Here is a 25,552-nt window from a genome sequence, read left to right as displayed (position 1 = left end):
AAAAAAAAAATAAATAGAAGGAGTCTTAGAGATAGGGGAGATGAGATGTATGTTCCAGGAAGGGGTGGGAGCAGGGGTCTGGGCGAGGGACCTCGTGACACCTCGTTGACACTTGTGCTGACACACCTGCAGCTTCTCAGCTGCGGTCACTGTGTTTGATGCAGAGGTTATTGGGTGCTTTCCGGGGGCCAAGCAGCTCTCCTGCCTCACAGGATCTTCGAGCTGCATTTACAGTCTCTTCCTGAAGGGCTATCTTTTGCATCAGCTCTGCTATTGATGAAAGATCCATTTTTAAAAACACCTTATTACTCCTGTGCAGACGTGTAACATAATTACACTCTGCTGCCCTGAAGGTAAACCCTCAGCTGACAGCTCCCCCTGCAATTAACACCAGTGTGCAGTTAGTGGTGCAGAGCTGGTGTTTCCCTGCTAAGCAGAGACTCTGGGGATTTATTACCTCATTTGTTTGTGGATTGGGTTTTTCTTTTTATAAGTTTTCATCTGAAATTGATTTTACCCCTTGTGTGACAGACAGCCCTCCTGCCTTGTCCTCAAGATGAGAAATTAAAATGCATGAGGCTGATTTATATCTAGACATTTGGGGTCTGGGGAGAGTTCCGGATGCAATTTGTTTCTAGATGAGACTCAAGCAGACTCTGGCATCTCAGCCTTTGGATAAAATCCCTCTGCAAGGCCAGGGGCACAAGCGTGTGTGCATGAGCCCAGCTCAGAGTCCCCTGGTTGGCTGCTATCTCCTCTGGGAGAAGGCAGAATGAGCTTCAGCCTGCAGCTCCCACCCAGCCCACTCCTCAGGCTCCTGGGCCAGGCCCTGGAGCTTTGCCCTGCACTTGTCCTAGCTGCGTTCTGGGCAGAGCCACAGCTAGCAAGGGCCCGTCGAAGGATTCCATGGCCGTTACCCCTGCTGTCTGGTTCAGTCACACATGCTACACTGCCTAGCTTCGGGCAAGGCACGCCACCCTGTGGGGCCTCGGTGGTCCCATTTGTCAAGCGGAGGCTCCTGCTCAAAGGCTGCAAGGGCCTGCGAGCCCCACTTCCTCCCCCTGAATCGAGGAAACAAGGGAAACAGTTTTGGCTAAGTTCTCTGCTGCTTTTTGGGCAAACTTTATGGAAATCCCAGGACTGCCGATCGTTAGAGTTGGATCCAGGCCAACACTCGTTTTACAGATCAGGACACAGGATCATCCCGAGAGTCCTAGAGGAGCCTGCTGACCCTGGGCCACTGCCCCACCAAAATGTCAGGAGGGGGCTTGGAATCATGACTTCTGGCCAGATGGGCTGTGAGGGGAACCCCTGTCTGGGCCCCACACTTGGCCCGCCCTCTCCTCTCCACCACACCCATGGATGGGCCAGGCAGGGCATGAGTCCTTATCACCTCATCTCGAAAGATTGCTGAGTCACCTCTGGGGGAGGGAGGTTCTTCCCTTTAGCAGAGGGCTGAGGCCTCTCCCTAGTCTTGCAGCAGCTGGGACTGGACCAGCAGGAAGAGGCACCTGATGACCCCCCCATGTCTGCCTAACCTTGTTCTTCTTCCATGGCCCCACTCTCATAGATTCCCCACCTCAGAGCTCAGCCTCCATGTTCTCCCGTACCCCAGCACCTGCCTGGGGCATGGCCAGCAGTCCACTCTGACGTGTCCAAGAACACAATATTTGCCGGTGTTCCCTAAGGGCCAGATGCTGTGCCAGGTGTATGGAATAGCTAGAGGTGCCAGCAGGAGTCGCCCTGAAGGGCGAGTTAGGTGTCGGCATTGGGCCGGCCTGTCAGTCTGTTATCCACCAAACCCTGCAATGGCAGAAAACAAGGCACACGGTGTCCCCGTGTGCTGGGAGCTTGCCGTCGGCTCTGTCTGGAGCCAGACAGATACAGAGTTAGAACATACAAGCGATCCGAAGTGCTCGAGAGACTCTAACATAAAAGGATGCCAAAGCTGAGGCTGCAGAAATCAAGCAGGGATCAGGCCAGAGTAGAACCAAGGGGTGGGAGGCAGAGCTGGGGCGCCAGGCAGGTGAGACCCAGAAGGAATCCCAGAGGTCCGGGGTCCTGGGAAGAAGTGATGAGCGTCCAGTGTGAGGCCTCATCAGGGAGGCCACATGGGCCCTTGCAGAGGGCTGGTGATCACTGTCAGTGAAGAGCTCTCCAGCCCTGAGCTGCAGGAGAAGCTCTGCCTGCAGCTGTCCCGACCAGACCCCGCTGTACCCCTTTTCTGTTTGAGAGAGTGACAGCCACTGAGTGAGTTTCTCCCATTTGCCATTGCTACTTTTGTCTAAAAGTCATTTCTTTCTGCTGGCTGATTCCCTCTCTGCTTCCACTTCTCCAACTGCGTCCGTCTCAGACTCCCAGATTAAGCCAGATGAGTGGTTTTGAGAGGATTTCTCTTGCTTCCCCCTCATTTTAGCAGCATGTGCCAGGCAGGGGAGCGGCGGCTGCATCTTGGAATGGCATTCAGCTTGCTGCCTTGCAGTCAGCACATCGTTTATCTTCCTGTGCCAGCCCCAGAGCCAAGCAGGGAGAGGCCTGAGGCTGCCCAAGACATGACATAAGTGGCCACTACCATGGGTGGCAGAAACCCTCCTTGCATGGGTTCAGACTGTGGGAGTCCAGATCTGAACAAGCCCCCATGCCAGGCTCCCTTCCCTGACTCCCACCGCTCCTTACCTATACTGCCACCAGCCTTCCCTCAGCGGTGTGGGGGATGTGAGGAACTGGGCTCTCGAGGGGACCTCTACAGCCTGGCCAGAAGCAGAGCCCATCTCAGCCACCAGCGCTAGGCCCCAGGGACTGCACCTTCAGCTAAGAGGACACTTTTTGCTTCCAGAGCCACTGTCCTTTTGCTGCACAAGCTTGGTTCCCAAATAAACCCTTGACACGCCATGGAGGAAGATCCATGTCTGTCCCCTGGGGCCTGATGTGGTGGTGCTGGCAGCACCTGGTTTGGGGTTTCCATGGGAAAACAATTTCAGAAGCCATTCATCATTTCCACTGCTCCTGTTCACAAAGGCTGAATTTTAAATACCATTTTGATTGATAAGAAGAGAGGAAGTCAGGAGGGCTGGATGCTGATAACACCAAGGTCAAGGGTTCAGATCCCTGTACCAGCCTCCATAAACAAAAAAAAAAGATGAAGAAAGGAAATCTGTGCCTGGTGCAGCTGGAGGCACAAAGGATGCCTGCCAATCCAGGGATATTTCAGAATCTTGGGGGTACCAGAGGACATTCTGACTGGTCAGAACATTTCCCTCCAGGCAGTCACACAAAGGGAGTGGGGTTCACTCTGTCAGCTCACAGTATTAACAGGAACCTGTGACAGATGAGGTCTCTCCGCTGCCAGAGCTTCCTGCCTGACCTGTCTCCTTGGGTTGAGCTGGTTTGCACCCTCTGATTCCTGGGATGTGAAGGTTCACTCGGCCTTAAATGGCATTTAAGGCCATAAATGGCATAAATGGCATTTCTGTGGCTTCTCTCCACTCTACAACTCTTCCTCACCCCTTCTCAGCCTCTGCCATGTCCATTCAGGAGTAATGAGTCCTGCTTTCACTTGGGGACACCCATGGGCTCAGGGGACCAGGAGCGGAGGCCCTGTCCAGCCTCTGTGGCTTTTACTCTCATGTGCAAAGCCAGCACCACCTGGAATCAGTGCCACCCATAGACAGGCATCTCATAATCAAGTGATACACAGGGCCTCGGCCATGGAGGTTACCTTGGGTATCCTGGTGACACCAGGTGCCAGTGACGCCTCTCAAGCAAGGACAGGCACAGCAAGAGCAGGAAGCTCCGGGCACTGGTGCCCCGTGCATGTCACACTCTCAGAAGTGTGTTTGGCCACCCTTCCAGGAAGAGAGTCTAGTTTGCCGGAGTGCGTCCTGTGGTGCTTTCACCAGTGTCTCAGAATCAGCAGCCGGGAGCAGGAGCAAAGGAAGTTCAGCAGCTTCATGTGCCCATGGCAGTGGGCCAGCCTTGGGTTGGGCCCAATTCTTGGATGTTCTGGCTCATGAGAAAGACGACTGCGGTGGAAAATTGAAAAGGTTGCCCTGCATGTGTTTGGCAGTGGCTCCCAGATGTTAGGCCAATAGGGAGGGGGTCGCAGTTGGAAGGGGATTTAAAGACACTCATCTCTACCCTCATACCCCTGCCTTCCCATCCCCACGCCCTCATCCCAGTTCAGAGATCTCTACTCTGTCTCCTCTCGGGGTCTCCACCTCAACTCTGTGCTGTGGTTATTCTGCACACAGGTGATCCCCTGCCGTCAGATTTCAGCCCAGCTCCTTTCCAGCCAGTCTGCTCCTGCAGACCCTACACGGGCCCAGGCCCCTGCCCGACTGCTGACCAGCCCTTCAGCATAGGGTGCAGCATCGGCACTGCGCTTGCTAATGGGGGTGGACCTGCAGCCAGACAGCTTCTCCATGTGTGGGTCCAGGGTCTCTCCACCCTCATCTGTGACATGGGGTGCTGATCCCTGCGTCGTCATCGAGTGGGCATGCAAACCAGTGACGCGATAAACGCACAGCACCAAGCACGGTGGCAATGTGAACCGTGAATGGTGGCTCTTGTTCCATGCATCCCGCCACCACTGTCCCCACATGTCACCCCCCCGGCTGTGCTGTGCGTTGGGGCTTTGCCCTTGCTTTGAGGTCCTGTTCAGATAGCCCCACTCTGTGGCTCATTCCCTCCAGGGTCACCTTCCGCTCCTGTGGCTCCCATCCTTCGTGTTGCTGTGACACCTGATGTTCTCGTCTCCTTCGTGGCCAGGATGGGGTCTTACTGCCCTGGAGGCTCATGCATGCTGTCAGTGGTCTGTTCCTCATGGTGATTGGCTGGCTGCCTGCTGCCCCGTGGATGTAAGGCTGTCCATCCCTCTCCCGACGGCAGTCACTGAGGAGCCAGAAATGCTCACACCTGCAGAGCGTCCCTGAGGCCTGCCCACCAGCCTCAGCCTGGCCTCCTGGACCCGCAGGGTGGCTGGGCCTGGACCCTACCCTGTGGCTCCCAGCTCTGTCCCGGTGCTGTAAGTCACCTTTTCCCTGCTGTTCATGCACAGTTCACTCTGTGCCTGGCCCTGGGCAAGCCTCCCTTGAACAAGACCTGTCCCTCCCCTTTTGGGGAGGGCTCGGGAGAGGAGCGAGGAGGCTGTTCCATAGCACGGTGTGGGTAGTAACATCACAGGACTACCGAGGGGCAGGTAGGAGTCAGCCAGGCAGAGGGCAGGAGGGGAGCCCTGCCCTGAAACCCTCGCCCTGGCTAGGAGAGGACAGGTGACCTCTGCACAACCCTGTAGAGGGCTTATCCCAGCAGTGCAGACCCCGACTCACTGAAAGCATGACGGCACATGAGACATGGGGGCCCTGGAGTGTCCCCTTCACAGGAGAGTTTGATGCGTCCATCCAGGCCAGCATGGCTGGAGCAGCCCTCCCTGTCTCTCCTGCCCCTCAGCTCCTCTGTGCCAGCTCCCTCCGCGTGCAGAGTCCAGCCCAAATTCACAAATCTCGCCTCTCATTCCCCCGCGTGAGAGGAAACTGAAGGCCCGAGCCTACCCTTCCCCTGCACGGCTGCCGACTGGGCCCTGCTGCAGCCAGGGATCCCAAGAGGGCTCACAGGAGAGAGGGACCGTCCCCCTGCAGCCAAGGCCTGCAAAGCTGCAGCACACCCCAGGGGTCAGGAGGGCAGGTGGCGACCGCTGCCCGCTCTCCTGCAGGGCCCCACCCACCCATGAGTCACCAGCCTCAGTCCCCGTGACAGTTGCATTGTGAAACCCACGCTGGCACCCCCTCTTCCCACCCTTGGCCCAAACACAGGCCAGGCCCTAAGAGGGAACGTTATCCAAGGCTCTGCCACAGATTCAGGTGCCAGCCAGGCCCTGCAGAGCCTCCTGCAGAGGGCTGTGCCATGTTTCCTCACAAGTCTCAGGGAGGCAGCTGGAGCTGAGAAGTCGCTGTGGGGGCCGGCCCGTGGCTCACTCGGGAGAGTGTGGTGCCGAGAACACCAAGGCCCCGGGTTCGGATCCCATATACGGATGGCCGGTTAGCTCACTGGCTGAGCGTGGTGCTCACAACACCAAGTCAAGGGTTAAGATCCCCTTACTGGTCATCTTTAAAAAAAAAAAAAAAAAAAAAGAAGAAGTCGCTGTGGGAGAAGCCCCTGCTCAGGGGGACCTGGCAGTGGCCCCCAGAGATGAACCTGCTGTGGCCTGCTGGATATCTCCCCAGGCCTGTGCAAGACCGCCTCCCGATCTTTCAGGCCTCAGCACGGCGCAGGCTGCCTGCTCTCCCCGCTTGCCCACCCTCGTCCACTCAAGCCCCGCCCAGCAGCACACTCCATGCAGCTTCTGCCTGGCCTGCACTCTGTAATCCATTTGCCACCTGTGACCCTGGCACCTGGGAAGGGAGTGAGCCTGAGACAGATGGGGCTTCGTTACAGAGCATGCAGCTCCTGACCACATTGCTGGCTCAGCATTAATAAGAAAGACCACACGGAGAAGGGGGCTATTCTTTTGAAGATTAGCACTCTTCAGAGTCCTAGACCTTTGGCCACTGTTGCAGAGGAGCCAGGAATCTGACATGCAAGGCAGACAGTTTGCATGGTGGAAAAATGCACAAAGCAAATTGCAAAGACACTGCGTGCAGAGAGCAGGGCAGGGCAGCTGGGTGGGGGGCAGGGCAGCCGGATGGGGAGCAGGGCAGAAAACCACCAGGAGGAGCACCTCGATTTTACCCGGGGCAGTCTAGATGGCCAGCTGCCCCACAGCAGCCAGGCACACCTGTGGCGGCCACTGGGCAGTAGCTGGAGGAAAATTTCAAATCATGCTGAATCCACTTGTCTACCACCAATGGAAGGCCTCATAATTTAATCATCTTGGTAGGGAAACCTGATCAATACGACATGGAAAATAAATGAGCCAATGTGTAGGCTCAGTAACCTGGGCAGACAACTGGCTTTAATGAATAAAGAGTTTAAGAAACGAAGACGGTCCCTCTCTCCTGTGAGCCCTCTTGGGATCCCTGGCTGCAGCAGGGCCCAGTCGGCAGCCGTGCAGGTGAAGGGTAGGCTCGGGCCTTCAGTTTCCTCTCACACGGGGGAATGAGGCGAGATTTGTGAATTTGGGCTGGACTCTGCACGCGGAGGTTGTTACCGCTGCTGGGTTCCCTGCTGTCATCAGGACTGAGGACCGATGTGCCAAGCCCCCCTCAGCAGGACTGGACCACTGGGCTCGTGGCCTTCCTTGCCCCAGGCAGCTCATGCCCCAGACAGACAGACAGCACTAGTCACTGGAGACACCTGCTCCTTACGTCCGGGCCATGGGGCTTCTGTGTCTTTCCACTTTCTCCTCTTGGCCTCTTGTCATCCTTTCGTCCATGTGTGCTGCTGCTTAGCCTGTGAGCCAAGGAGAGAAGGCATTTCACGGTCTTCTGTACCCCGCCTGGTGCTTGGCCCATGCGGGACCATCAGTCACCACCCAAGGGACTTGAGCTTGGACCTGGACAGAAGGGACTCAGTCAGGGCGCCGCCTCCTGAGGACCCCGAGAGTAAGGATGGCCGGGTGAACTTGAAGTTCAGGAAGAAAGGAGGCCCAGGAAGGCTGAGTCCTAGATTCCCAAGAGAGATGGGAGTGAGGGGCTGAAGGTAGATCAAGGGGTCAGGGGACCCATAAGAGACCACTGAGGTGGGTCTTCGGTACTGTGGTCCTGCAGGAGGCCTGGGGAAAGGGAAGGGCCCCCTGATGGGGCCACTCCCGCTGGCCCAGCACACCAGGTCCTCCTCTGAGCAAGTCGTCGGGCCCAGGGTGCCCTCAGCCGGAGGGTGTGGTTTTGTGCCTTGCTGGCTTCAGTTCTTCCAGTTTAGCAGAAGCGTCTGGTTTCACGTCAGGCGGGTCACTTCCCTCTCTGGCAAACACCAGATTTAAGAATGTCTTGTGTTACCACAACCAAAAGAAGTGAAACTGTCCCATGAAATAAAATGGAACGCCCCAGAGGGATGGGGTCTTTCCTCATAACACCTTCAGCAGAAACCGGAGGGCAGCCCCTGCCTCTCCCATGGGGCCTGTGTCCCCGGGAGGACTGTGCACGGCTGATTGCAGCCTGAGCAGCCCCAGGTGGCGACAGTGTCTGGTCCCTGCTTCCTCCTGCCTCTTACCTGCACCTGAGTCCCCTCCTGGACCCAGACTCCGGCCCTCCTGGGGATGGCATGGACAAGGGGATTTTTCAGACATTTCTGAATTAAGAGCCACTGACTAGCAGGGGTGCACGGGAAGGGGACAGTGGTCATAGGTATGCGGCTCGCTGTGTGCCTGGTGCACCCTTGAGGCCTGGTAAAGCATTTGAGAGACAAACCACGCAGGTAGAAGGCGGTGGGGCTGGCGTCAAGCCCCAGCAGTCTGACTTCTCCTGCAGGCCAGCACCCTCAGGAGCCCCAGAAGGATTACCAGTGATTGGGCAGAGACAGCCCCCTGGATTGGGAGCTTCCAGAGCAGAGACATTCCATGGGGACGGGACAGTGTCTTTCTGGGCAGAATGCCAGAAGACTCATCAGTGGACCCTAGGAAGGCAGCCCTTTCCACAGTGTGGTGGGCACATGGGCTCCCTGGGCTGCAGGCTGACAAGCAGGTGCAGGGAGGATACGTCCGGGGCCCAGCGTGGGCAGAGCCCTGGGCTCACCCTTCTCCAACCTCCCCACTTCTTGTGGTCTTGGGTCACTTCCTCCCAGCCTGCTGTGGTGCCCTTTAAGGTCCCGGCTGTCCCCACCTTTGTCTTGAACCACAACTGCTCTGCTGCCCACAGCACAGCTCAGCATAGTGTGGCACCACTGGGACTCTTGTGGCATCCCTTGCCCATGTCTTGCAGCATCTCATGGTCATCACCAGGACAAGAAGTGTTGGGAGACTGGGGTGGGGTATGGACTGGGCCCAGTTGGGGGCGCCACAAGCAGGTGCTCCAGGACCAAGGAAGCGGCATGGGGGGCTCATGGAGCCACATGTTCATCCAGACCTGGCTGCCTCCACCCTCTGTACACCCAAAGCAACCCCCTCCCCCCAGGCGGCTTTTGCATTTTAAATTAAGCTTATAAAATTGTAGAGCTCACAGCGGCCACATGGGGTAGGGGACAGGCTGTCCTGTTCTGCAGACGCAGACACCAGAGCTCAGGAAGGTGTAGTGGCCTCCTGTTTGTCCAGGTCATGAGGGTCCTAGTGAGTTAGACCCGCTTTGGCCACCTGCAGCTCTGCTCATAACCGTTAGCTTGTGCTGCTTCTGTTAACCAAAATGTCAGGAATTTGGCTTTTTTTTTTTAACGAAAGTAGACCCAAGACATTGAAGAAGTGTGGGGGTGGATCCCCACATTCCTGTCCTTGGGGGTGTCTGTGTAGGTACCTCCAGCATCCATGTTTTCCAAGCTGTATGTTTCCCACCCTGAGCCTCTGGACTCTGCTGCTGTGACGAAGACGAGGCCATGCCCAGGGGGCCCACAGAGGGCTCGCCAGCAGCGAGCCAGGTGCTCAGAGATGGGCAGAACACCCCTGCCCTGCACCACTGCCGCCTGCAGGTCTGCACCACTCAGAGCAGCACTTGGTGCTGGGCTGTACCATGGCATTGCCTGCTGTCACTTGGGCTGTTGGGGCTCACCCAGCCACACCATCTTCTTTTCCCCCGTCACCTTCAGCAGCCCTGCAAGGGCTTGGCTGCCTCAACTGCTGGCCTCCCCGCGCCAGCAGCAGACGAATCTGATAGGTGTCCTGGCGCCTCTTCTCTCCCTCCTCCTCCTCCTCCTCTGGGGCTCACACAGTGTTCTTCCTTCTATCATCCAGCTGGTCAGCGAGAAGGTCGGAGGGGCTGAGGGAACCAAGCTGGATGATGACTTCAAAGAGATGGAGAAGGTAAGAAAGAAGCTGCGCTCCATGTGCAGTCGGCGCTGCTCATTGAGCGTCTCCCAGAAGTGGCACTTCTGCCTGGCTGGAGCTATAGAGTGACAGGCCCTGGTAGGTGGGGTGGGGTTGGGCCCTTCACCAGGTAGCAACCTCTCCCCAAGCCCTGGGCAAGCAGCCATGGGACACAGAGCTGAAGAGGCCCAGAAGCAGTGGGTGGTCCCTGGGTGGGCTCTGAGGCAGGTAAGGGCCAGGTGCCTGGACCCTAGTTCAGCCTTGGGCGCCCTGATGCCTGTGGAAGCCCACATGCTGCCTCTCTTCACAGAAGGTGGATGTCACCAGTAAGGCTGTGACGGAAGTGCTGGCCAGAACCATTGAGTACCTGCAGCCCAACCCAGGTAGGGGTGCAGCCAGCTGCCAGGGGTCTGCCCCAACCCCTCGGTGCTGTGTGTCAGTTGGAATCTTCCAGTTAGCAGAGCATGAAGAGGAAATGTGCCGGCTAACAGAACTGCAGTGCCCATGGGTAGGCGGGCTTCAGGCAGGGCTGGATCCAGGAGTCCCAGGGCCGTCCTTGGGGTCATGCACTTCCTTCTCCTTCAGTGGGCAGCTCAGCTTCCTCTGTGCTGGCTTCAGTCACAGGCTGGTCTGTCCCTTGTGGCAGTCCTGCTGTAAATCACCTTCCAGCTAACAGTCTTAGCAGAAAAGAGCATCTTTTCCCCCCAAATGACTCATGTGAGTTTGTATTAGATGCCCACCCCCAGCTTACCTGGCCTGGACTCCCACCTGGGAGTATGGAGCTGGGTCTCCTGGGCTGAGAGGGAGGCGGACCTCTCCCTGGGGAAAATCCAAATGCTAGCTCCTGCAGTGGAAACAAGGGCCACAAGATGGGCAGCAAGGCCACAGCATCCACTCATGGCCGGTGCCAGGAACAGACCCAAGCACTGCTCCTCACCCTCCCAGAAGGGGCACAGGCCACGGCTGAGAAGCCTGTCCCTCGTGGCTGTGCCTAACCATTCCTCCCCAGATGAGGGAGGGGATGTCCTTAGCCACAGACAAGTTCCAGGACAAGGAGGCCCTTGGGAGGCTCATTTGGGATCCAGTCACCTCTCCTGCCCACTTAAGCCCAGACCAGTTCTCCATGGCAGGCGGGAGCAGAGAAGGGTCCTCCTGGGAGTCTGCTCAGGAGATGTGCTTTCTGTAGCCTGGCCCATCAGCCAGCATGGGGACGAGGGTCTTCAGGCCAAGTATGCCCTTTAGAGAGAAACGGGGGTGAGGGCAGCAGTCTGGGCAGATAGGCTGCCCATGCCCAGCGGCCTGTCCCATTCCAGCCTCGCGGGCCAAGCTGACGATGCTCAACACGGTGTCCAAGATCCGGGGCCAGGTGAAGAACCCCGGCTATCCACAGTCGGAGGGCCTCCTGGGCGAGTGCATGATCCGCTATGGGAAGGAGCTGGGCGGCGAGTCCAACTTCGGTGAGGGGACCAGCCCCCGGGAGGTCACAGGGGCCACAGGGCCAGGGCCTGGTTTCTGCATTACACTTGCCAGGCGCTGTTGGAGGCACTGGTCATGCACTGTGGACCCAACAGCCTTCCCCGTGGGGGGATGGAGGGGCTACAGAGGGTCAGCCGATGTCGGGGGGAAGTGGGTGCAGGAAAAGGGGCAGAGAGCATCCAACACTGGCACTCCCTTCCTGTAGCTGCAGAATCTTCTCCATTGCAAGCTAGTTTCCAGGAGGGGGGAGGGTGGGCATCTGAGGCTCCCGAGAAAGCCTCCCTCACAGGGATCTGCCCCTCACACCACCCTCAGCTGGCTCAGGACAAACCTGGTCCCTTTCAAGAGTGGGAAGGGTTCCTGGGGAGGGAGTGGGGCAGTTCCCATATTGCCAGCTCCAATGTGACTGATTCAGATTTTAGGGCTCCTTGTTTTGTTGATTTCTAGCTTCTGGGCCCTCAGCTGTGGAGTGGGGGCCTTTTAGAAGTCAGGGAGGGTCTCAGTCCCATAAGGCAGGTCCCCCGTGACAGCTTCCCCCACCCCGGCCCCATCTCTGCAGGTGACGCCCTGCTGGACGCCGGGGAGTCCATGAAGCGCCTGGCTGAGGTGAAGGACTCCCTGGACATAGAGGTCAAGCAGAACTTCATCGACCCCCTCCAGAACCTGTGTGACAAGGACCTGAAGGAGATCCAGGTACTACGTGGGCCAGCGCTGTCCCCTGTGCCCACAAGCCCATGCGGTCAGTCCTGGCTGGCTGTCCTCCCAGCTGCACAGGGCCAGGGCCCATCTTAACCCCCACCCCTCACCCCACACTCCACCTCAGGACATCCCTCGGGGGTTCTCACTTAGGTGGGGCCAGGCTTCCCAGTGCTGCGGGGACAAGTTGGTGTGATGCTTGTCCCCCTGCCCCCCCCCACCCCCAGCACCACCTGAAGAAGCTGGAGGGCCGCCGCCTGGACTTTGACTATAGGAAGAAGCGCCAGGGCAGGGTCCCTGGCGAGGAGCTGCGCCAGGCCCTGGAGAAGTTTGAGGAGTCCAAGGAGCTGGCTGAGACCAGCATGCACAACCTGCTGGAGACCGACGTGCGTGGGCCCCAGAGCCACACAGGTCGCCCTGGGAGGGACATGGGGCCAGAGCCAGGGCAGCCCCGCACGTGCAGCATATGGCACACGGCGGTGGCTATGGGGTAGGACCACAGGGGCCACGAACCACCCACTGCTCCAGCGGGGAGGGGGTGGACCCAGAGCCTCAGGGGCTTGGGGTCCCTCAGCCTTGCTGCTCCCTCAGATCGAGCAGGTAAGCCAGCTCTCTGCCCTGGTGGACGCCCAGCTCGACTACCACCGGCAGGCTGTGCAGATCCTCGAGGAGCTGGCTGACAAGCTGAAGCGCAGGTGCGCAGCCCTTGCCTGGCGGGTTGCAGGTCTTCCCTGCTGGAGTCCCTCTTGCTCCCTGCCTCCTTGAAGCCCCCCAAATCTTCGTTCTTTCATGGGTTCTTGGGGACACCATGCGCCCTCTGCCAGCCAGAGAGGGCAGTGCACCTTGCCTGCGTGGCCAGCCCTGGCATGAAGGCCTTCCAGAGCTGTGGCACTGTGGGCTTCACAGACTGCACTGTTGGAGTGGGGTCCGAGGAGGGAGCAAGGGCCTTATTGAGCTCATTCTAGGCCCCAAAGGAGAGGGTGCAGCGGCCTGAGGGCTGAAAGGTCAGAATAACCAGGCTCTTCAGGGCTCTGGGCCAATAGCAAGCCCCATAGGGAGGGTTTGGCATGGGTCTGCCCCACACGCTGGCTCAGGAGACTCCTAACCATCCCCATCTCACCTCTGCAGGCTCGAGAAAGGGGCACATGGGGACTGTCTCTGAGGGCCACCTTGCCAGAGGCCAATGCCTTACAGGGGGCAGAGACGTGTGTTGGGCAGCAGCTCCCTGGGCTGTGGAGGGGCCAGCACAGGAAGAGAGGCGGAGGGCAGGACCCGGCTTGTCACAGCCTCTGCAGTGCCAGGGCTGGGGGTTCTGGGCCCTGGTGCCTGAGTGCTCATGGCACTGTGACCTCGCAGGATGCGGGAAGCTTCCTCACGCCCCAGGCGGGAATACAAGCCCAAGCCCCGGGAGCCCTTTGACTTCGGAGAGCCTGAGCAGTCCAATGGGGGCTTCCCCTGCGCCACGGCCCCCAAGATTGCAGGTAACAGAGAGGGACTGTGTTTGGGAGGCAGGAGGGCCAGTGAGGTGGGGACCTGAGGGCTGGCACCGCCCTGGTGTCTCTATGAGCCAGGCCCCGAGCACAGCCCCAAGCCTGCTGCTCCACCCAAACCTCAGGGGTCCCAGGGGTCAGGAGCTGGGTGCCCCCCTGCATGTTCAGTCAGCCTCTGGGTTTTGTTTGCGAGCAGCTTCGTCATCTTTCCGATCTTCTGATAAGCCCATCCGGACCCCCAGCAGGAGTATGGGTGAGTGTCCCCAAGGGCACAGGCTTTTTGTTCTTGTCCGTTCCCTGCCTGTGGCCAGCCTCACTTTACAGCACGGCCTTTTAGTCTGTTTTGGAAACATCTTTGAGCTCCCAGTGGGGTAGGAGCCAGGCGGCAGGGCCTGGGCTAGGCAGGCTCATCATGCCACAAGGGCTCTGCCAGCAACAGGCTCTCTGCATGGTGGCCAGGGGGCTGGGAACTGCTGGTCATTCTGTCACACACCCCCCACCCCAGTGCCCCTGGACCAGCCAAGCTGCAAGGCCCTGTATGACTTTGAGCCCGAGAACGACGGGGAGTTGGGCTTCCACGAGGGTGACATCATCACGCTGACCAACCAGATTGACGAGAACTGGTACGAGGGCATGCTCAACGGCCAGTCTGGCTTCTTCCCCCTCAGCTACGTGGAGGTGCTCGTGCCCCTGCCTCAGTGACATGCTGCGTCCCAACCCCTCCATCCACACTGTTGGCCGGGCTCCTGTGTTCCACTCGGCTCCCAACTCGCGGCGCCTCACCCCTGCAGCGAGTGCAGTGCTTGGAGCCTGCAGGCAGTGTGGGGGCGGCTCTTACCTTCAGGCAGGCGAGGGGCCCCTGTTTACACTAGCACTCACCCTAGCGGCGGCCGTGTGGGCTCCCTTCCCACTAGCCACCTCCTAGCCCAGCCCCAGAGGTGGGGCTGACACTAAGGTGCTCTTAGAAACACTAACGTTCCTTGTTCCTCCGTTCTTCAAGGGGCGGGTAACTCCAGGGTGGACCCCTCTTCTCTTCCCACCCCAGCCCCCATCTCCGTCCTGACTGCACTGGGGCCCAGCCCCACGCTGCCGGGAGGCCTGTACCCAGGCCCCGCCACCTTAACTGGGTGGATCTGAGGCAGGACCCCTGGTTGTAGATTCCTCACAGCCCCCAGCCCGTTGCTGGCAATGGGCCCAGCCCCCACTCCAGTCTCCCCAGTGCCTGTGGCCCACAGAGGCACTGCCCTGAAGCCTTGCACTCACACTTCTTCCTGGCCTGCCACCACCTCTGCCTGTGGTCCAGGGACAGGGGCAAGCAGGGTTCCTGGGGCTGCCCCCCCCTCCCGTGGAGACGCTGAGCTCACCTGCTCACTCGTACCACGCCTCCCCCTCCCCACCCTCACAAAGCCGAGTACCTTTGAGCTTCTAGCCGCCCCCAGCCAAGCACACAGAGGTATGTTTCTCTCTCAGGCACGAGCTGCCACCACCAGCTGCACACACACACAGCCCCCAACACACCTCCCATGGGACCACGGGCCCCCACCTCCCGCTCTGCCGAAGGCCAAGCACAAAGGCTCTGATTAGTGAATGTTTCCAGACCCCTGGCTGCTGGGGCCTCCCGCTTCCTGAGCCAGCCGCCATCCCTGCCCTGCCATAGTGATCCGGGCCATCTCCTCTAGACCAAGGCAGGGGCAGCTCCTGAGATCCCTCCCCAGACCAGCAGGGCCCTCACCCCAGTATCCGCTTCCCCTCTTGCCTAATCCAAAAATTGACTAAATGGCGGGACCTCTGGGCCTGGCTGTGGTCATGCTCCCCTCCCACAGTGGCCCAGCAAAAGCCTGGGACACCAGTCCTGCTCTTCCCTGTGGCCCCCTTGCCACATTACATGGGGGCACACAGGCCCCAGCTGAGATGGTCAGTAGGGCCTCAGTCATGGTTCTAGAGTGAATCAAAATGTACTCATGATTTTTTTAAAAAAGTATTAAATGTTTCTTTCTACAGCCCTTTGCCTTGTCTTGGTGCAGGGGTGGGCCTGCCCCAGCACACCTGGACACCCAGGCACCAGCCACCCATGGGCCCCCTAGGGGTCTAGTAGCCCAGTGGCAGCCCACCCCCAGGCCCCCACACAGCACCAGTCCCCTGGAGCAGGCAGCTGATGCTCACTGCAGTCTGAGGGGGGTGAGACTGGCCACGGTGGGTGCAGGGGCACAGGGTCAGGCCTGAGGCCACACTGTGGGTGGCACTGGACAGGAGCAAGTCCCCATGCCCTGAAGAAGCAGGGGTTAAGGTGGCAGAACCTGGCGCCCAGCCCATCCTCACACACTCCAGGTGAGACACACTCAGGCTGTTTGTTGCTTTCGTGTCTTTATTATCTGAACCTCTGCTAAGCTACGTGGGTGTGAAACAGTAACAAAGGGGACCCCCAGACCAGATACCCAGAGCCCTGGGGCCAAGGAGGGCAGTGAGCCTGACCCAGAGCTTTCCACCTCCCTGGAGGCTGGTGCCCTCAGCTTCCTTGCTTGAGGATGCCATAAACCTGCTCCAGCACCTGGCACAGCCCCTGGTCCTTGGGCGTCCTGCTGGCCAAGGAGATCTGAAACAAGCGGGGGGCTGGTGCCTCAGAGCTACACCCCTGGGTCCTGGCCCCGCCCCTCATTCCTGCCCCAAGAGGTGACTGCCCACGCACAGCAGCCTGGCTCCACCCCACTCCTAAACCTGGGGGCAGGGCGGTGTATTTTTAAGCAGAGGAATGGTGCCTCACCCAAGGCTGGCCTAACTAATGGCGGGGTGAAGTCAGGCTTGGTGGGGGTGGGGTTTATCTGCACATTCCAGATCCTGCCCTTGCCCAGCTGCCTGCCTGGGTCTCGGACATCCCTTGGGGGGCATGCCAGGGCCTCCTGAAGTCAGCCCTCAAGTGCTGCGGTGGGAGGGGCACCAGCAGCTCTAAGCCTAGGTTATTCAATCTTGAACAAAACATGCCAGTGTAGGAAAGTGGCTCTATGCAAAGCAGTCGAGTGTTTTCTGAGAATGACTTTCAAGCAGGAAATAAGACACACTCAGAAGGTAGCCAAGCCCTATGTAAACAACCCAGGAACTGCGGGCCTGCGAGCTACAGAGACCGGTTCACAAACCAGCTGCTCCGCACTTCAGCTTTGCCGGAGCTTAAGGTCCCAAGTCAAATCCGACCCTGTCTGCACCCTCCCTGGGCAGCCATGGTGTGAAGTAGGGTCGGGAACAGCTTCTCCAACCGCATTGTCCTGGGGTATGAGGTCTATGGGATCTTAAATTCCCATCTTCGTTACAGTCACTGTTTCTCAGGCTGCCCATGGAGATGTTTCTGGGGGTTCCTTTAGGAAGGTTTGCTGGGGAGCTGGGGCTGGAGGGCCTGGGCACCAGCCTTACCTTCAGCTTGTCAAGGTAGGTGTGTTCCTGGTTCCAGGGCTCTTGGAACCTCACAAGGTCAGGGGCACTCTTGTAGAACTCCACCAGCAGCATCTATGGGACAGGGTGATGGGACTTCCTGGCTCCCTTCCTCCCCGCCCTGGGCACAGCACAGACACTGCCACCTCCCCTCGTGACAGCCCTAAGACATGACCCAAGTCTCCAACAAATAAGCCATGAGCGCCACAAAGGAGAAATCCTGGGCAAACTCAGCAGGAGGGCCCCACTAGGCTAAGTCCAGGAGGGTTCCCTAGAGCGGGAGATGGACTCGCTCACAATGAACACATTTCCTTACATCCACGAAGGCCTGGCACGGCTCCCTCGCACCAACACCCTAAGTAGTAACACCAGCTATAGTGAACTACTTCAGTTTTTTTAGATGTATGTTGAATATGCCGGTATTAAAAATGTCATCCAGGTGTCACAGAAAGTCCTCCATTTCTCCACTAGGAGAACCAGTGGCAGATGCAGAGCTCTGAGGCAGGAGGGAGCCTGCCAGGTACATTCCAGAACTGCTAGGATAGTGGGGCAAGGGAGGGGAGAGGTGGGAGGGGCCATGGCAAGGGTCTGGGACTGGATCCTGAGAGAGGGAAGAGGAGCCTGACCCAAGCCCTGCTGTGGTGCATCCACCCAGGCGCCTGCAGCCCTGCCCTTCTAGGCACAAGCTCACCATCTCATGGAGGATGTCGTTGGTCAGGAAGCTGTCCTGGACGTAGGCCATCTCCACATCCATGGGGATGCCATAGTCACCAGGCCGTTGCTGGCAAGGACATGGACTGGTCAAGGCGCCTTGCCAGCAGCAAGTGCCCTGAGCTGGGAATTGGGCCAACTCCACACTGTGATCAGTGGATCAGAGCCACCATAAGGGACCTTAGTGGAAACTGCAGTGGGGCTAGGGAGGCAGGGTGGCATCCTCCCACCAGGAGAGGCCAAGAAGAGAGCCAGCACCCCGAAATGTCCTCCATAGCTGCCTTCTGACCCCAAGCAGGACTTGGGGAATGGACCCTGGCAGGGTTCAGGAAGTAAGCAACACGCTAAACACAGAGGCCCCACACCCAGGCCTCACAAAGAGGCTCAGATATGGCAGCGATCATGTTCCCATTTCACAGGTGGGAGAAACCGAGGCCCCAACTCCCCAACAGAGCCCCAAACTAGCATCCCCTGCCTTGGACTGTCAACAAGCCCTCCTGGCCCCGGCAAGTCTGCCCAAATGCTCCAGGCCCCCCCGACCCCGCCCCAGCCTCAGCCTCCCCCAGCAGCCCCGCCTACCTCAGGAGGAGGCATCACCCAGAAGGGTGAGATCTTGGACTCCGGGCCTGGGTTGCCAGAGTAGTAAGGGGCTGGGAGAGGAGAGTAAGAGAGCAGGCTGGGGCCAGGGGGCTCAGCTGGCCTGGCAGGGCTCCCTACCGCCCCCAGCCCAGGACTTACAGCAGAGCAGAGCAAGGCAGGGCTGGAAGCCATTGCTGGAGCCCTGCAGCCTCAGCTGGTAATCCATCTGCGCATCGATGTCCTGCAGCGAGGGCAGCGCTGGGCTGTGGGGGTGGCTGTGGTACCAGCCGACCAGGGAGAGGCCCCGCAGGAACAGGCTCTGGTAGATCTGAGGGCAGAGGGCGGCTGGCGGGGAGGAGCCAGGGGAGCCCTCGTGGACTCATACACTTCATGAGCGCACACTTTGTACCAGGTCTGGGGACCCCGCCCACACCCTCACCAAGTCTGGGAGGAGAGAAGGAAGGGAACGCAGTCAATAAAGACATCTGTAAAAAGATGCACCTGCCATAAAGCAGGGGCAGGAAGTTGTTTCGATCACTGCTGTATCCCCAGATTATGGAACAATGCCTGGCACACGGTAGGTGCTCAATAAATAGAAAGGTGGGTGTGTATGCACATGGCAGAGGGACATTCCTAGGTGTCATGAGCAAGTGAAGGCAAAGAGAAATGAGGTGGCCAGAGAACTTGATGTGCTGAATCAACACCTACTCCCTGTCCCCCCAGGGACACTGTGACAAAGCCACAACATGGTGGGCACAGAGCACTAAGCACCACTGTGAAAACATGACCAGTTTCTATCGAGCCCTTACCAGGTGCCCAACATGGCCTGGGCAGTCGGTATTTTGGGGGGCCTGGGGGAGGGAGCAGCTGGCCAGTATGGGGATCTGAACCTGTCACCTTGGCGTTGTCCCACTGTGCCCTAACCAACTGAGCTACCCAGCCAGCCCTAGGCATTTGGTGTTGACAGCCGTCCACTTAAGCCTCCCATTTCACAGATAGGGAAATGTGGGAAGGGGCTGCCAGGGTTTGTACAGACTGTGAGCGCCAGGGCTGGACGACCCAAAAGCAGCACTCTCTAAACCACTAGGTTCCAGGCCAGGGACAGGCACTCGCTCACACACACACTCACTGAGCGTTGACACTGGCAGCCACCAGGACAGTAGCCAGGACCACTGTGTCCCTCCCAGCCGTCCCCAGAAAGCCACCTCCAGCCACTGCCTCACCTCCTCTTCAACGGTGGCTGCAGTATCGGTGTCCCCGAGCCGGCTCCGACAGGGGAAGGCCCTCAGCACCGTGAGCACTGTCGGGAGATGGGAGAAGTAGCCATCGACCCTGGCCCCCAACTCCCCCCACCCACCAGGCCCCAAATACCCACTCTGGCTGTTGATGTCCCATCGGCCCCCCAAGTAACCAACGACCTCACTCCGCGTCAGGTGGCTGTGGAAGTCCTGGGGAGAAGAGGGGCGTGGGGAGACCGGCTTAGGCTGCCCACAACACAGGGGCCAGCCTGCCCCCTCCTTCACACATTTATTGAGTGCCTACTGTTTACCAGTAGGAAACAAAGCAGACAAGCTCCTTGCTCTCACAGAGCTGACATTTGGGGACCCTGCCCTCCCTCCCGGGAGCCCCTTGCCCCTGGACACCGAGGGACAAGGTGGGGGCTTGGCCACACACCAGCAGGAACAGCACGTTGCTGGAAATGGCCACGTTGAATGGCTGGAACTTGTTGATGGCTGCGAAGGATGTTACTTCCACCAGAGTGTGGGGGTTCCTGTAGGGGCCAGGAGGGTCCAACAGCCTCAGGAACCCCTCAGCTCTCCCCTCACCCCCAAGCTGGCTTCCCACCCCCCTCCCCCAGGTCTGAGGATCTGAGGCTCTGTCCTGGGGTGGAGGGCTTGGGACATATCTGACCTGGCAGAGTCACGACTGCCCAGCATGCAGTAGCGGACAGGCACCCGGACCTTGTTTTCCACCCGCTTCCCTGGGGGCGTGGCATCTGGGGGTTGGAGAGAGAAAAAAGTGTGTCAGTGCCTCCCCAGCCCAAACTGGAAAACACAGCAGGGAAGTGGGCTGATAACACCAAGGCCAGGGGTTCAGATCCCCATACCGGCCAGCAGAAAGAGGAAGATCTAGAGGCAGCATTAAAAATCAAAAAATCAAGTAGCAAGACTGAGAAATCAGAGAGCAAGTTAACAAATGGGACAGATGAGATTTTAAGAAAATAATAGATGAGCTTAGGAAACCAGGAAGTGGAAGTGGGCCAAAGAAATCAGGCAACAGGACAAAGAAATCCCACAGGGAAGCAAGAAATCAGGCAGCACATAGAGAAATACGGCAGTGGGACCAAGAATACAGCATTAGAGCTTAAGAAATCAGGCAGTGTATGAAATCAGGCAGTGGGGCTGGGAAGTGAGCCAGGCCTTTCGGGGGCACTAGGAAAGATAAAAGCCCAGCCTGTCCTCAGCTCCCTCCCCATCCGCCTTCTACCTGACTCCCGCCCTGCCTCTTCTCTCACCCGTGTGGGCAGGATCCGAGGGGCCCTTCCCCGGTGGTCTCCGACTCTTGTCCTCTGCTGAGACCCCCGCCAGGACTTCCTCCTCTTCTTCATCCATCAGCAGCTCCTCCTCCTCCCCTTCGCTGGCAGGGCTCTGGAGGGGTGTGGGTGGGGAGCAGCAGCAGGACCCTCAGCTGGGTATCCCCCACCCTCCCCTCCAAGTCCCATCCCAGGCCTTTGTCATCAGAGCCTTAGGTGCCACTGCCCAGGGTGACCACTAGAGGGCGCGAGTGAGCAGAGACGGTCCTGGGGCTGTTTTCCAGGTTCGAATCCCGCCTCTGCCTGTCATAAGCTGCGTGACCTTGGGCAAGTGCTCCAGCCTCTCTGAGACCCCCCAGCTCTGCCTCTCTCCGTCGCTGGCCCAGGGCTGGGCCCTCAGGCCTCTTCCCTCCTCTACCCCCACCCTTCCCGGACAATCTCCTCCATTCTTGGGTCTACACCTGCTGACTCCCATGGTCCTGTCTCCACCCCGGGTCTCCCCCAAGCTCCAGACATGAGGCCCAGCTGCCTCTCGACGTCTCCACGTGGGGGTCTCACACTCAACACAGCCACGGTGGACCTGACCGGACCCCCAGATCTGTGCTTCCCCTGTTCCCCCATCTCAACTGAAGTCAGCTCCGTCCACCCACTTACTCAGGACCCCAACATCTCCTAACCCCAACATCAGCAAATCCTGTCAGATCCACTTTCAAAAATACCAGAGCCGGCCCGTGGCTCACTCAGGAGAGTGCAGGGCTGTGGGTTTGGATCCTATATAGGGATGACCGGTTAGCTCACTGGGTGAGCGTGGTGCTGACAACACCAAGCCAAGGGTTAAGATCCCCTTACCGGTCATCTTAAAAAAAACCCCTGCAACGCACCCACTTGCCTCCTGAATGGCAGTCTCATCCACCGCCTCATCACCCAGAGCAGCTCAGGTCCCTCCGCCCTGGTGCCCTGGCTCCCACCCTCCCCTCCACAGTCTGTCCTCCCTGCAGCAGCCAGAGGATGCCTGTGAGCACCTAATTCAGGACCCTCCTTCCTCAGCCCACAGCCCTCCATGGCTCCCACCTTCCTTGGCGGAAAAACCCAAGTCCTCCCTGCAGCCCACCAGGCCCTGCAAGACCTGCCCCATCCCCCATCCCCTGCCCTCCCCTCCTGCCTCTCTCCCTCTCGCTCACTCTGCTGCAGCCACACGGGCCTCCTCACTGTTCCTCCAACGTGCCTGGCTCAGTCCTGCCGCAGGGCCTTTGCACATCCTCCTGGCTCCCTTGCTCCCCTCCTTTCACTCAGATGTTACCTTCTCAGTGAGGCCTCCCGACCACCCTATTTCACCGCACCACCACCCCCAACTTCCATCCCTTGTCCCTGCTCACTTCCTCTGACATACTATAAGATGGACTTATTTAGTTTCTTTATTCCTCTCTCCAGGAGGGCAGGATTTTTCTTTTTGATCTGCTTTACATCTAATGCCTAAAACAGGGCCTGGCACACAGTCAGTTAATCAAAACTTGCTGAATGAATAGCCCTGTGGCATGATGCAAAGGGTAGTTTTGTGTCAACTTCGCCAGGCTATAGTATCCAGATATTCAGTCAACACTAATGCATGTATTGCTGCAAAGGCTATGATTCACACCTACATTAACCTGACCTTCAGTAAAGGAGAATACTGTGGATGGGCCTCATCCAATCAGCTGAAAGCCTTAAGAGCAAAATCTGAGGTTTTCCAAAAAAGAAGGAATTCTGCCTCGAAACTGCAGCACCAACTCCTGCCTAAGTTTCCAGCCTGTCTGCAAATTTCAGACTTGTATATAACTGATACACATGTATTATCTCCACTTTACATATAAAGATAATTAAGGCCCACGAAGAGTCCTTGGCCAAGTTCACCCAACTAGCAAGTACCCTCTAGAAAGCTCTACCCTTCACGATGAGCTCCTGCTCATCCCTCAAAGCTTCGGCTCCTGTGTCCCCTCTCTCTAGCCCAGCCCTGGGGGAGCTGTGATCAGCTGGGCACCCCACACCCAACAGCGAGTTGGATGGCTTGCTGCAGGGGGCTGAAGGACGTACCTCATCAGCAGCAGCAACAGGCACATGGAGCTGGTGCCGACGGAGCCAGGTGGCCTTGTACTTGTCCAGTTTCTGGCCCTTGTACTTGACAGAAGCCCAGCCGCAGCCCGACTTCTTGGCTGGGTTCACCAGCTTCTTGCAGTGGGTGGCCCAGGCGCTGGGGGAGTTGAAGACCTGCCCAGTTTCCTGCCACACGATCCTGCCATCTGGCTGTAGGTCCCCCATGAACTTCTTCCCCTGCAGCCAGAGTAGACTGGCTGGGCCCAGGACCTGGCACCCATCAAGCCACCTCTTCCAGGAAGTCCTCCCTGACTGCATGCTCCCTGAGACTTGGTACCCACTTCCCACTCTAGCACCCCTTCCAGGGCTTCCAGGAACCCCTCTCAGGCCAGCTTCCACGCCTCTCAATGCCTGTATGTCCACTTTCACACACCTAATCAGCCCATATGGAAACTGTCCCATTACCTGTCCCCCCCACCCCGGGACTGCGATCCCCCTAAGGGTGAGGACAGGGTCTGTTTCGATTACTTGTACATCCCAAGCATCCTATATCCAACCCAGCACACACCAGGCGCTCAATTCACAAATTGTCCCTGGGGCTGGCCAGTTGCTCAGTTGGTTAGAGCGTGGTGTTGTAAAACTAAAACCAAGGTCAAGGATTAGGATCCCGTTACTGGCCAGCTGCCAAAAAATAAATATAAAAAGGTAACAGTAATAACAGTACACACTTATGAGGCACTTACTGTGTAGCAGGCACCCTGCTGAGCGCTTAAATCCTTTAATCCTGTCACAACCCCACAAGAGGAAAATAGCACATTTTGCAGATGGAGAAACTACTACCACACAGAGAGGTTGAGGGAGGTCACACAGACAGACAGGCAATGGTATGGTCCGTCTGACCCTGTCCAGGTCACGGCTCCTCTCTGAGCCTCAGTTTCCCCTTTGTGGAACAGGGCACTAGCTGAAACACGTCCTCCTGCCCAGAAGGGTTCCTCCCGGATGTGGACACTCTGTGCCTCCGTCTCCCATCCCCGCACCGTGGCTCGTCCTGCGGCAAGGGCGCTCTAGGCCTCAGTTTCCCCTTCTTGCCCGAGCCGGGTGAGATTGGGGGTGGGGGGCGCTCACCAGGTAGTAGATGGACAGCACCCCAGCCCCGGGCTCCAGCAGCGCGTCTTTGAGGAGCACCCGCAGCGTGACCGCGCGCCTGGGGAGCGCGCCCCCCGGCCCGCTGCAGCCCCCCGCTCCGGCCCCGCCGCCGCCGCCGCTGCGCCCGCCCGCCGTTCCCGCCGGCCGCTCGGGGTCCTCGGCCTCCGCCTCGTCCTCGTCCTCATCCGGCGCCTCCTCGCCCCCGCCGCCGGCCGGGGACAGCTGCTCCGGAGCTGCGGGGAGCGACAGGCTGCAGCGGGGCCGCGCTCCCCCGGCCGCTCCAGCCCCGCCGCCCCGCGCCCTCCGGCCCCCGCCGGGACCTCCGTACCTGCCATGGCCGCCCCGCCCCGCGCCCGGAGCGCCGCCGGCTCTTTCTTCCCGGCACGTGACGCGGCTCCGCCTCCGCCGCCGGTGGGCGGGTGCGTGGGGGGCTCGGCCCGTGGTGGCGATCCGGGAAACTGAGGCCTCGGGCCTGCCCACGCGGGAGAGGGGGATTGGAAACTCAGCTCTCCGGGACCATGTGGGAAACTGAGGCAGGAGGATGGTGACCGGGAGCTCATGGGTACAAGAGAGGAAACAGCCCCGGGACCTCCGTTTTGGGGGGGACTAGTGGTTCGACCCGAGACCACCACTTGTTAGGTTGAAGCCTGGGGCTGGGGGACGCGAGTGGGGAAACTGAGGTCCGGGGGAACGACGCAGTGGGAAGCAGCCCACTGCGTCGTGGGTCTGACGTGGGTCTGAAGCCCGAGGCCGGGCGTGAGTCTCTAAAGGGTTAAGTTCCACCCTCTCCGGCGACCCTCGGCTCGTCCCATGATTGGGCCCGAGCGGAGCCCGCCAGCCAACTATATAAGGGCTATTTATTTCTCCCTCAGCCAATCGGCAGCAGCCGCTGGATTCCCGCCGCGCCCAATCAGAACGAAACTCCTGATTGCACCAAACTCCGACTCCGCCCGTGGGCAGCCGTCCACATCGGCCAATCAGCAGGAGCCCCCGGGCCTGACGCATCCAATCAGTTGCAGGGACTGGTCTTCAGCCAGCCAATCAGCTTCCGAACTAAAACCTGTGGCGCGGGTCTAGCCCCTCCCCGCGCGGACGGAGGAGGGGACGGAGCTAGGCTGGTGTCGCGCTCGGACGGTGTGTGTCCGCCCTTTGTCCCCGGCCTTTGTCTCCTGCCCCTGTCCTGGGACCTTTGCCCGGGGACTCCCCCAGCCGCTGGCAGGGCGGAAAGTCCGGGGTGGGGACGCCCCGAAGCTGCGGGCGCCGTGGACGGGGCTCAGACGCGAGTGCATTTGCCCGGGCTCCCTGGGAAGAGGGGACAGGACACCGGGCGCGGGGGAGGCTCTCCAGGGAACAGGACCTGCCTTCCCACCTGGACCTTGGTCACCTCCTCAGTGGGCCTCAGGCCCCAAATTCGTCCCTCATCCTGTCCATCTTCTGTAGGGGGACATAGAAAATTGTAGTAGAATTGTAGAAAAATATAACCTTAAGGTAAGCAGTCTTGTAACATGCTTAAGCAAAGCAGCTTCTAAGGGGCCATACAAGGGTCAG

The 25,552-nt window shown here is 58.9% G+C and overlaps 2 protein-coding genes across 3 annotated transcripts in view; one reads left to right on the top strand and one right to left on the bottom strand.

The window, feature by feature from the left end:
- SH3GL1 (SH3 domain containing GRB2 like 1, endophilin A2) overlaps nucleotides 1-15,545 on the top strand; it is a 31,339-nt gene extending 15,794 nt beyond the window's left edge. The window contains exons 2-10 of the mRNA XM_063110279.1: nucleotides 9,812-9,880; nucleotides 10,194-10,266; nucleotides 11,197-11,340; nucleotides 11,919-12,052; nucleotides 12,283-12,441; nucleotides 12,647-12,750; nucleotides 13,412-13,536; nucleotides 13,742-13,798; nucleotides 14,051-15,545. Coding sequence (XP_062966349.1) covers nucleotides 9,812-9,880; nucleotides 10,194-10,266; nucleotides 11,197-11,340; nucleotides 11,919-12,052; nucleotides 12,283-12,441; nucleotides 12,647-12,750; nucleotides 13,412-13,536; nucleotides 13,742-13,798; nucleotides 14,051-14,247 — 1,062 coding nt within the window. The 3' untranslated portion in view covers nucleotides 14,248-15,545. The remainder of the gene's footprint in view (nucleotides 1-9,811; nucleotides 9,881-10,193; nucleotides 10,267-11,196; nucleotides 11,341-11,918; nucleotides 12,053-12,282; nucleotides 12,442-12,646; nucleotides 12,751-13,411; nucleotides 13,537-13,741; nucleotides 13,799-14,050) is intronic.
- Nucleotides 15,546-15,892: 347 nt separating this feature from the next.
- Nucleotides 15,893-24,768, bottom strand: MPND (MPN domain containing). 2 transcript variants are annotated; one of them, XM_063111429.1, is made up of 13 exons: nucleotides 24,333-24,768; nucleotides 23,984-24,237; nucleotides 22,859-23,095; nucleotides 20,771-20,903; nucleotides 20,167-20,251; nucleotides 19,930-20,026; nucleotides 19,631-19,703; nucleotides 19,479-19,555; nucleotides 18,415-18,583; nucleotides 18,256-18,326; nucleotides 17,657-17,746; nucleotides 16,948-17,040; nucleotides 15,893-16,138 (listed from the first exon to the last, which is right to left on the bottom strand). In XM_063111429.1, exons 1-13 carry the CDS (start codon nucleotides 24,562-24,564, stop codon nucleotides 16,052-16,054), a joined length of 1,698 nt encoding a protein of 565 aa, XP_062967499.1. In that variant the 5' UTR covers nucleotides 24,565-24,768; the 3' UTR covers nucleotides 15,893-16,051. The 2 variants fall into 2 exon arrangements, with proteins under 2 accessions (XP_062967499.1, XP_062967500.1); XM_063111430.1 differs by having other exon boundaries at nucleotides 18,415-18,496.
- Nucleotides 24,769-25,552: the final 784 nt, after the last annotated feature.

The sequence above is a fragment of the Cynocephalus volans genome, chromosome 10, assembly GCF_027409185.1.
Source record: "Cynocephalus volans isolate mCynVol1 chromosome 10, mCynVol1.pri, whole genome shotgun sequence".
Taxonomy (NCBI): Eukaryota; Metazoa; Chordata; class Mammalia; order Dermoptera; family Cynocephalidae; genus Cynocephalus; species Cynocephalus volans.
Note: the sequence above shows the minus strand (reverse complement) of the source record. Positions and strands in the feature narration are given on the sequence as shown.

Bases quoted from the DNA above. Each gene is read 5' to 3' on its own strand.
- MPND (XM_063111429.1), bottom strand. From the start codon at position 24,564: ATGAGCTCCCGGTCACCATCCTCCTGCCTCAGTTTCCCACATGGTCCC. The intron at 23,096-23,983 runs GTGAGCGCCCCC...CTCTGGCTGCAG, and splicing joins TGCTGTCCATCTACTACCTG to GGGAAGAAGTTCATGGGGGA. The intron at 20,252-20,770 runs GTGAGAGAAGAG...TCCAACCCCCAG, and splicing joins CTCGGATCCTGCCCACACGG to ATGCCACGCCCCCAGGGAAG.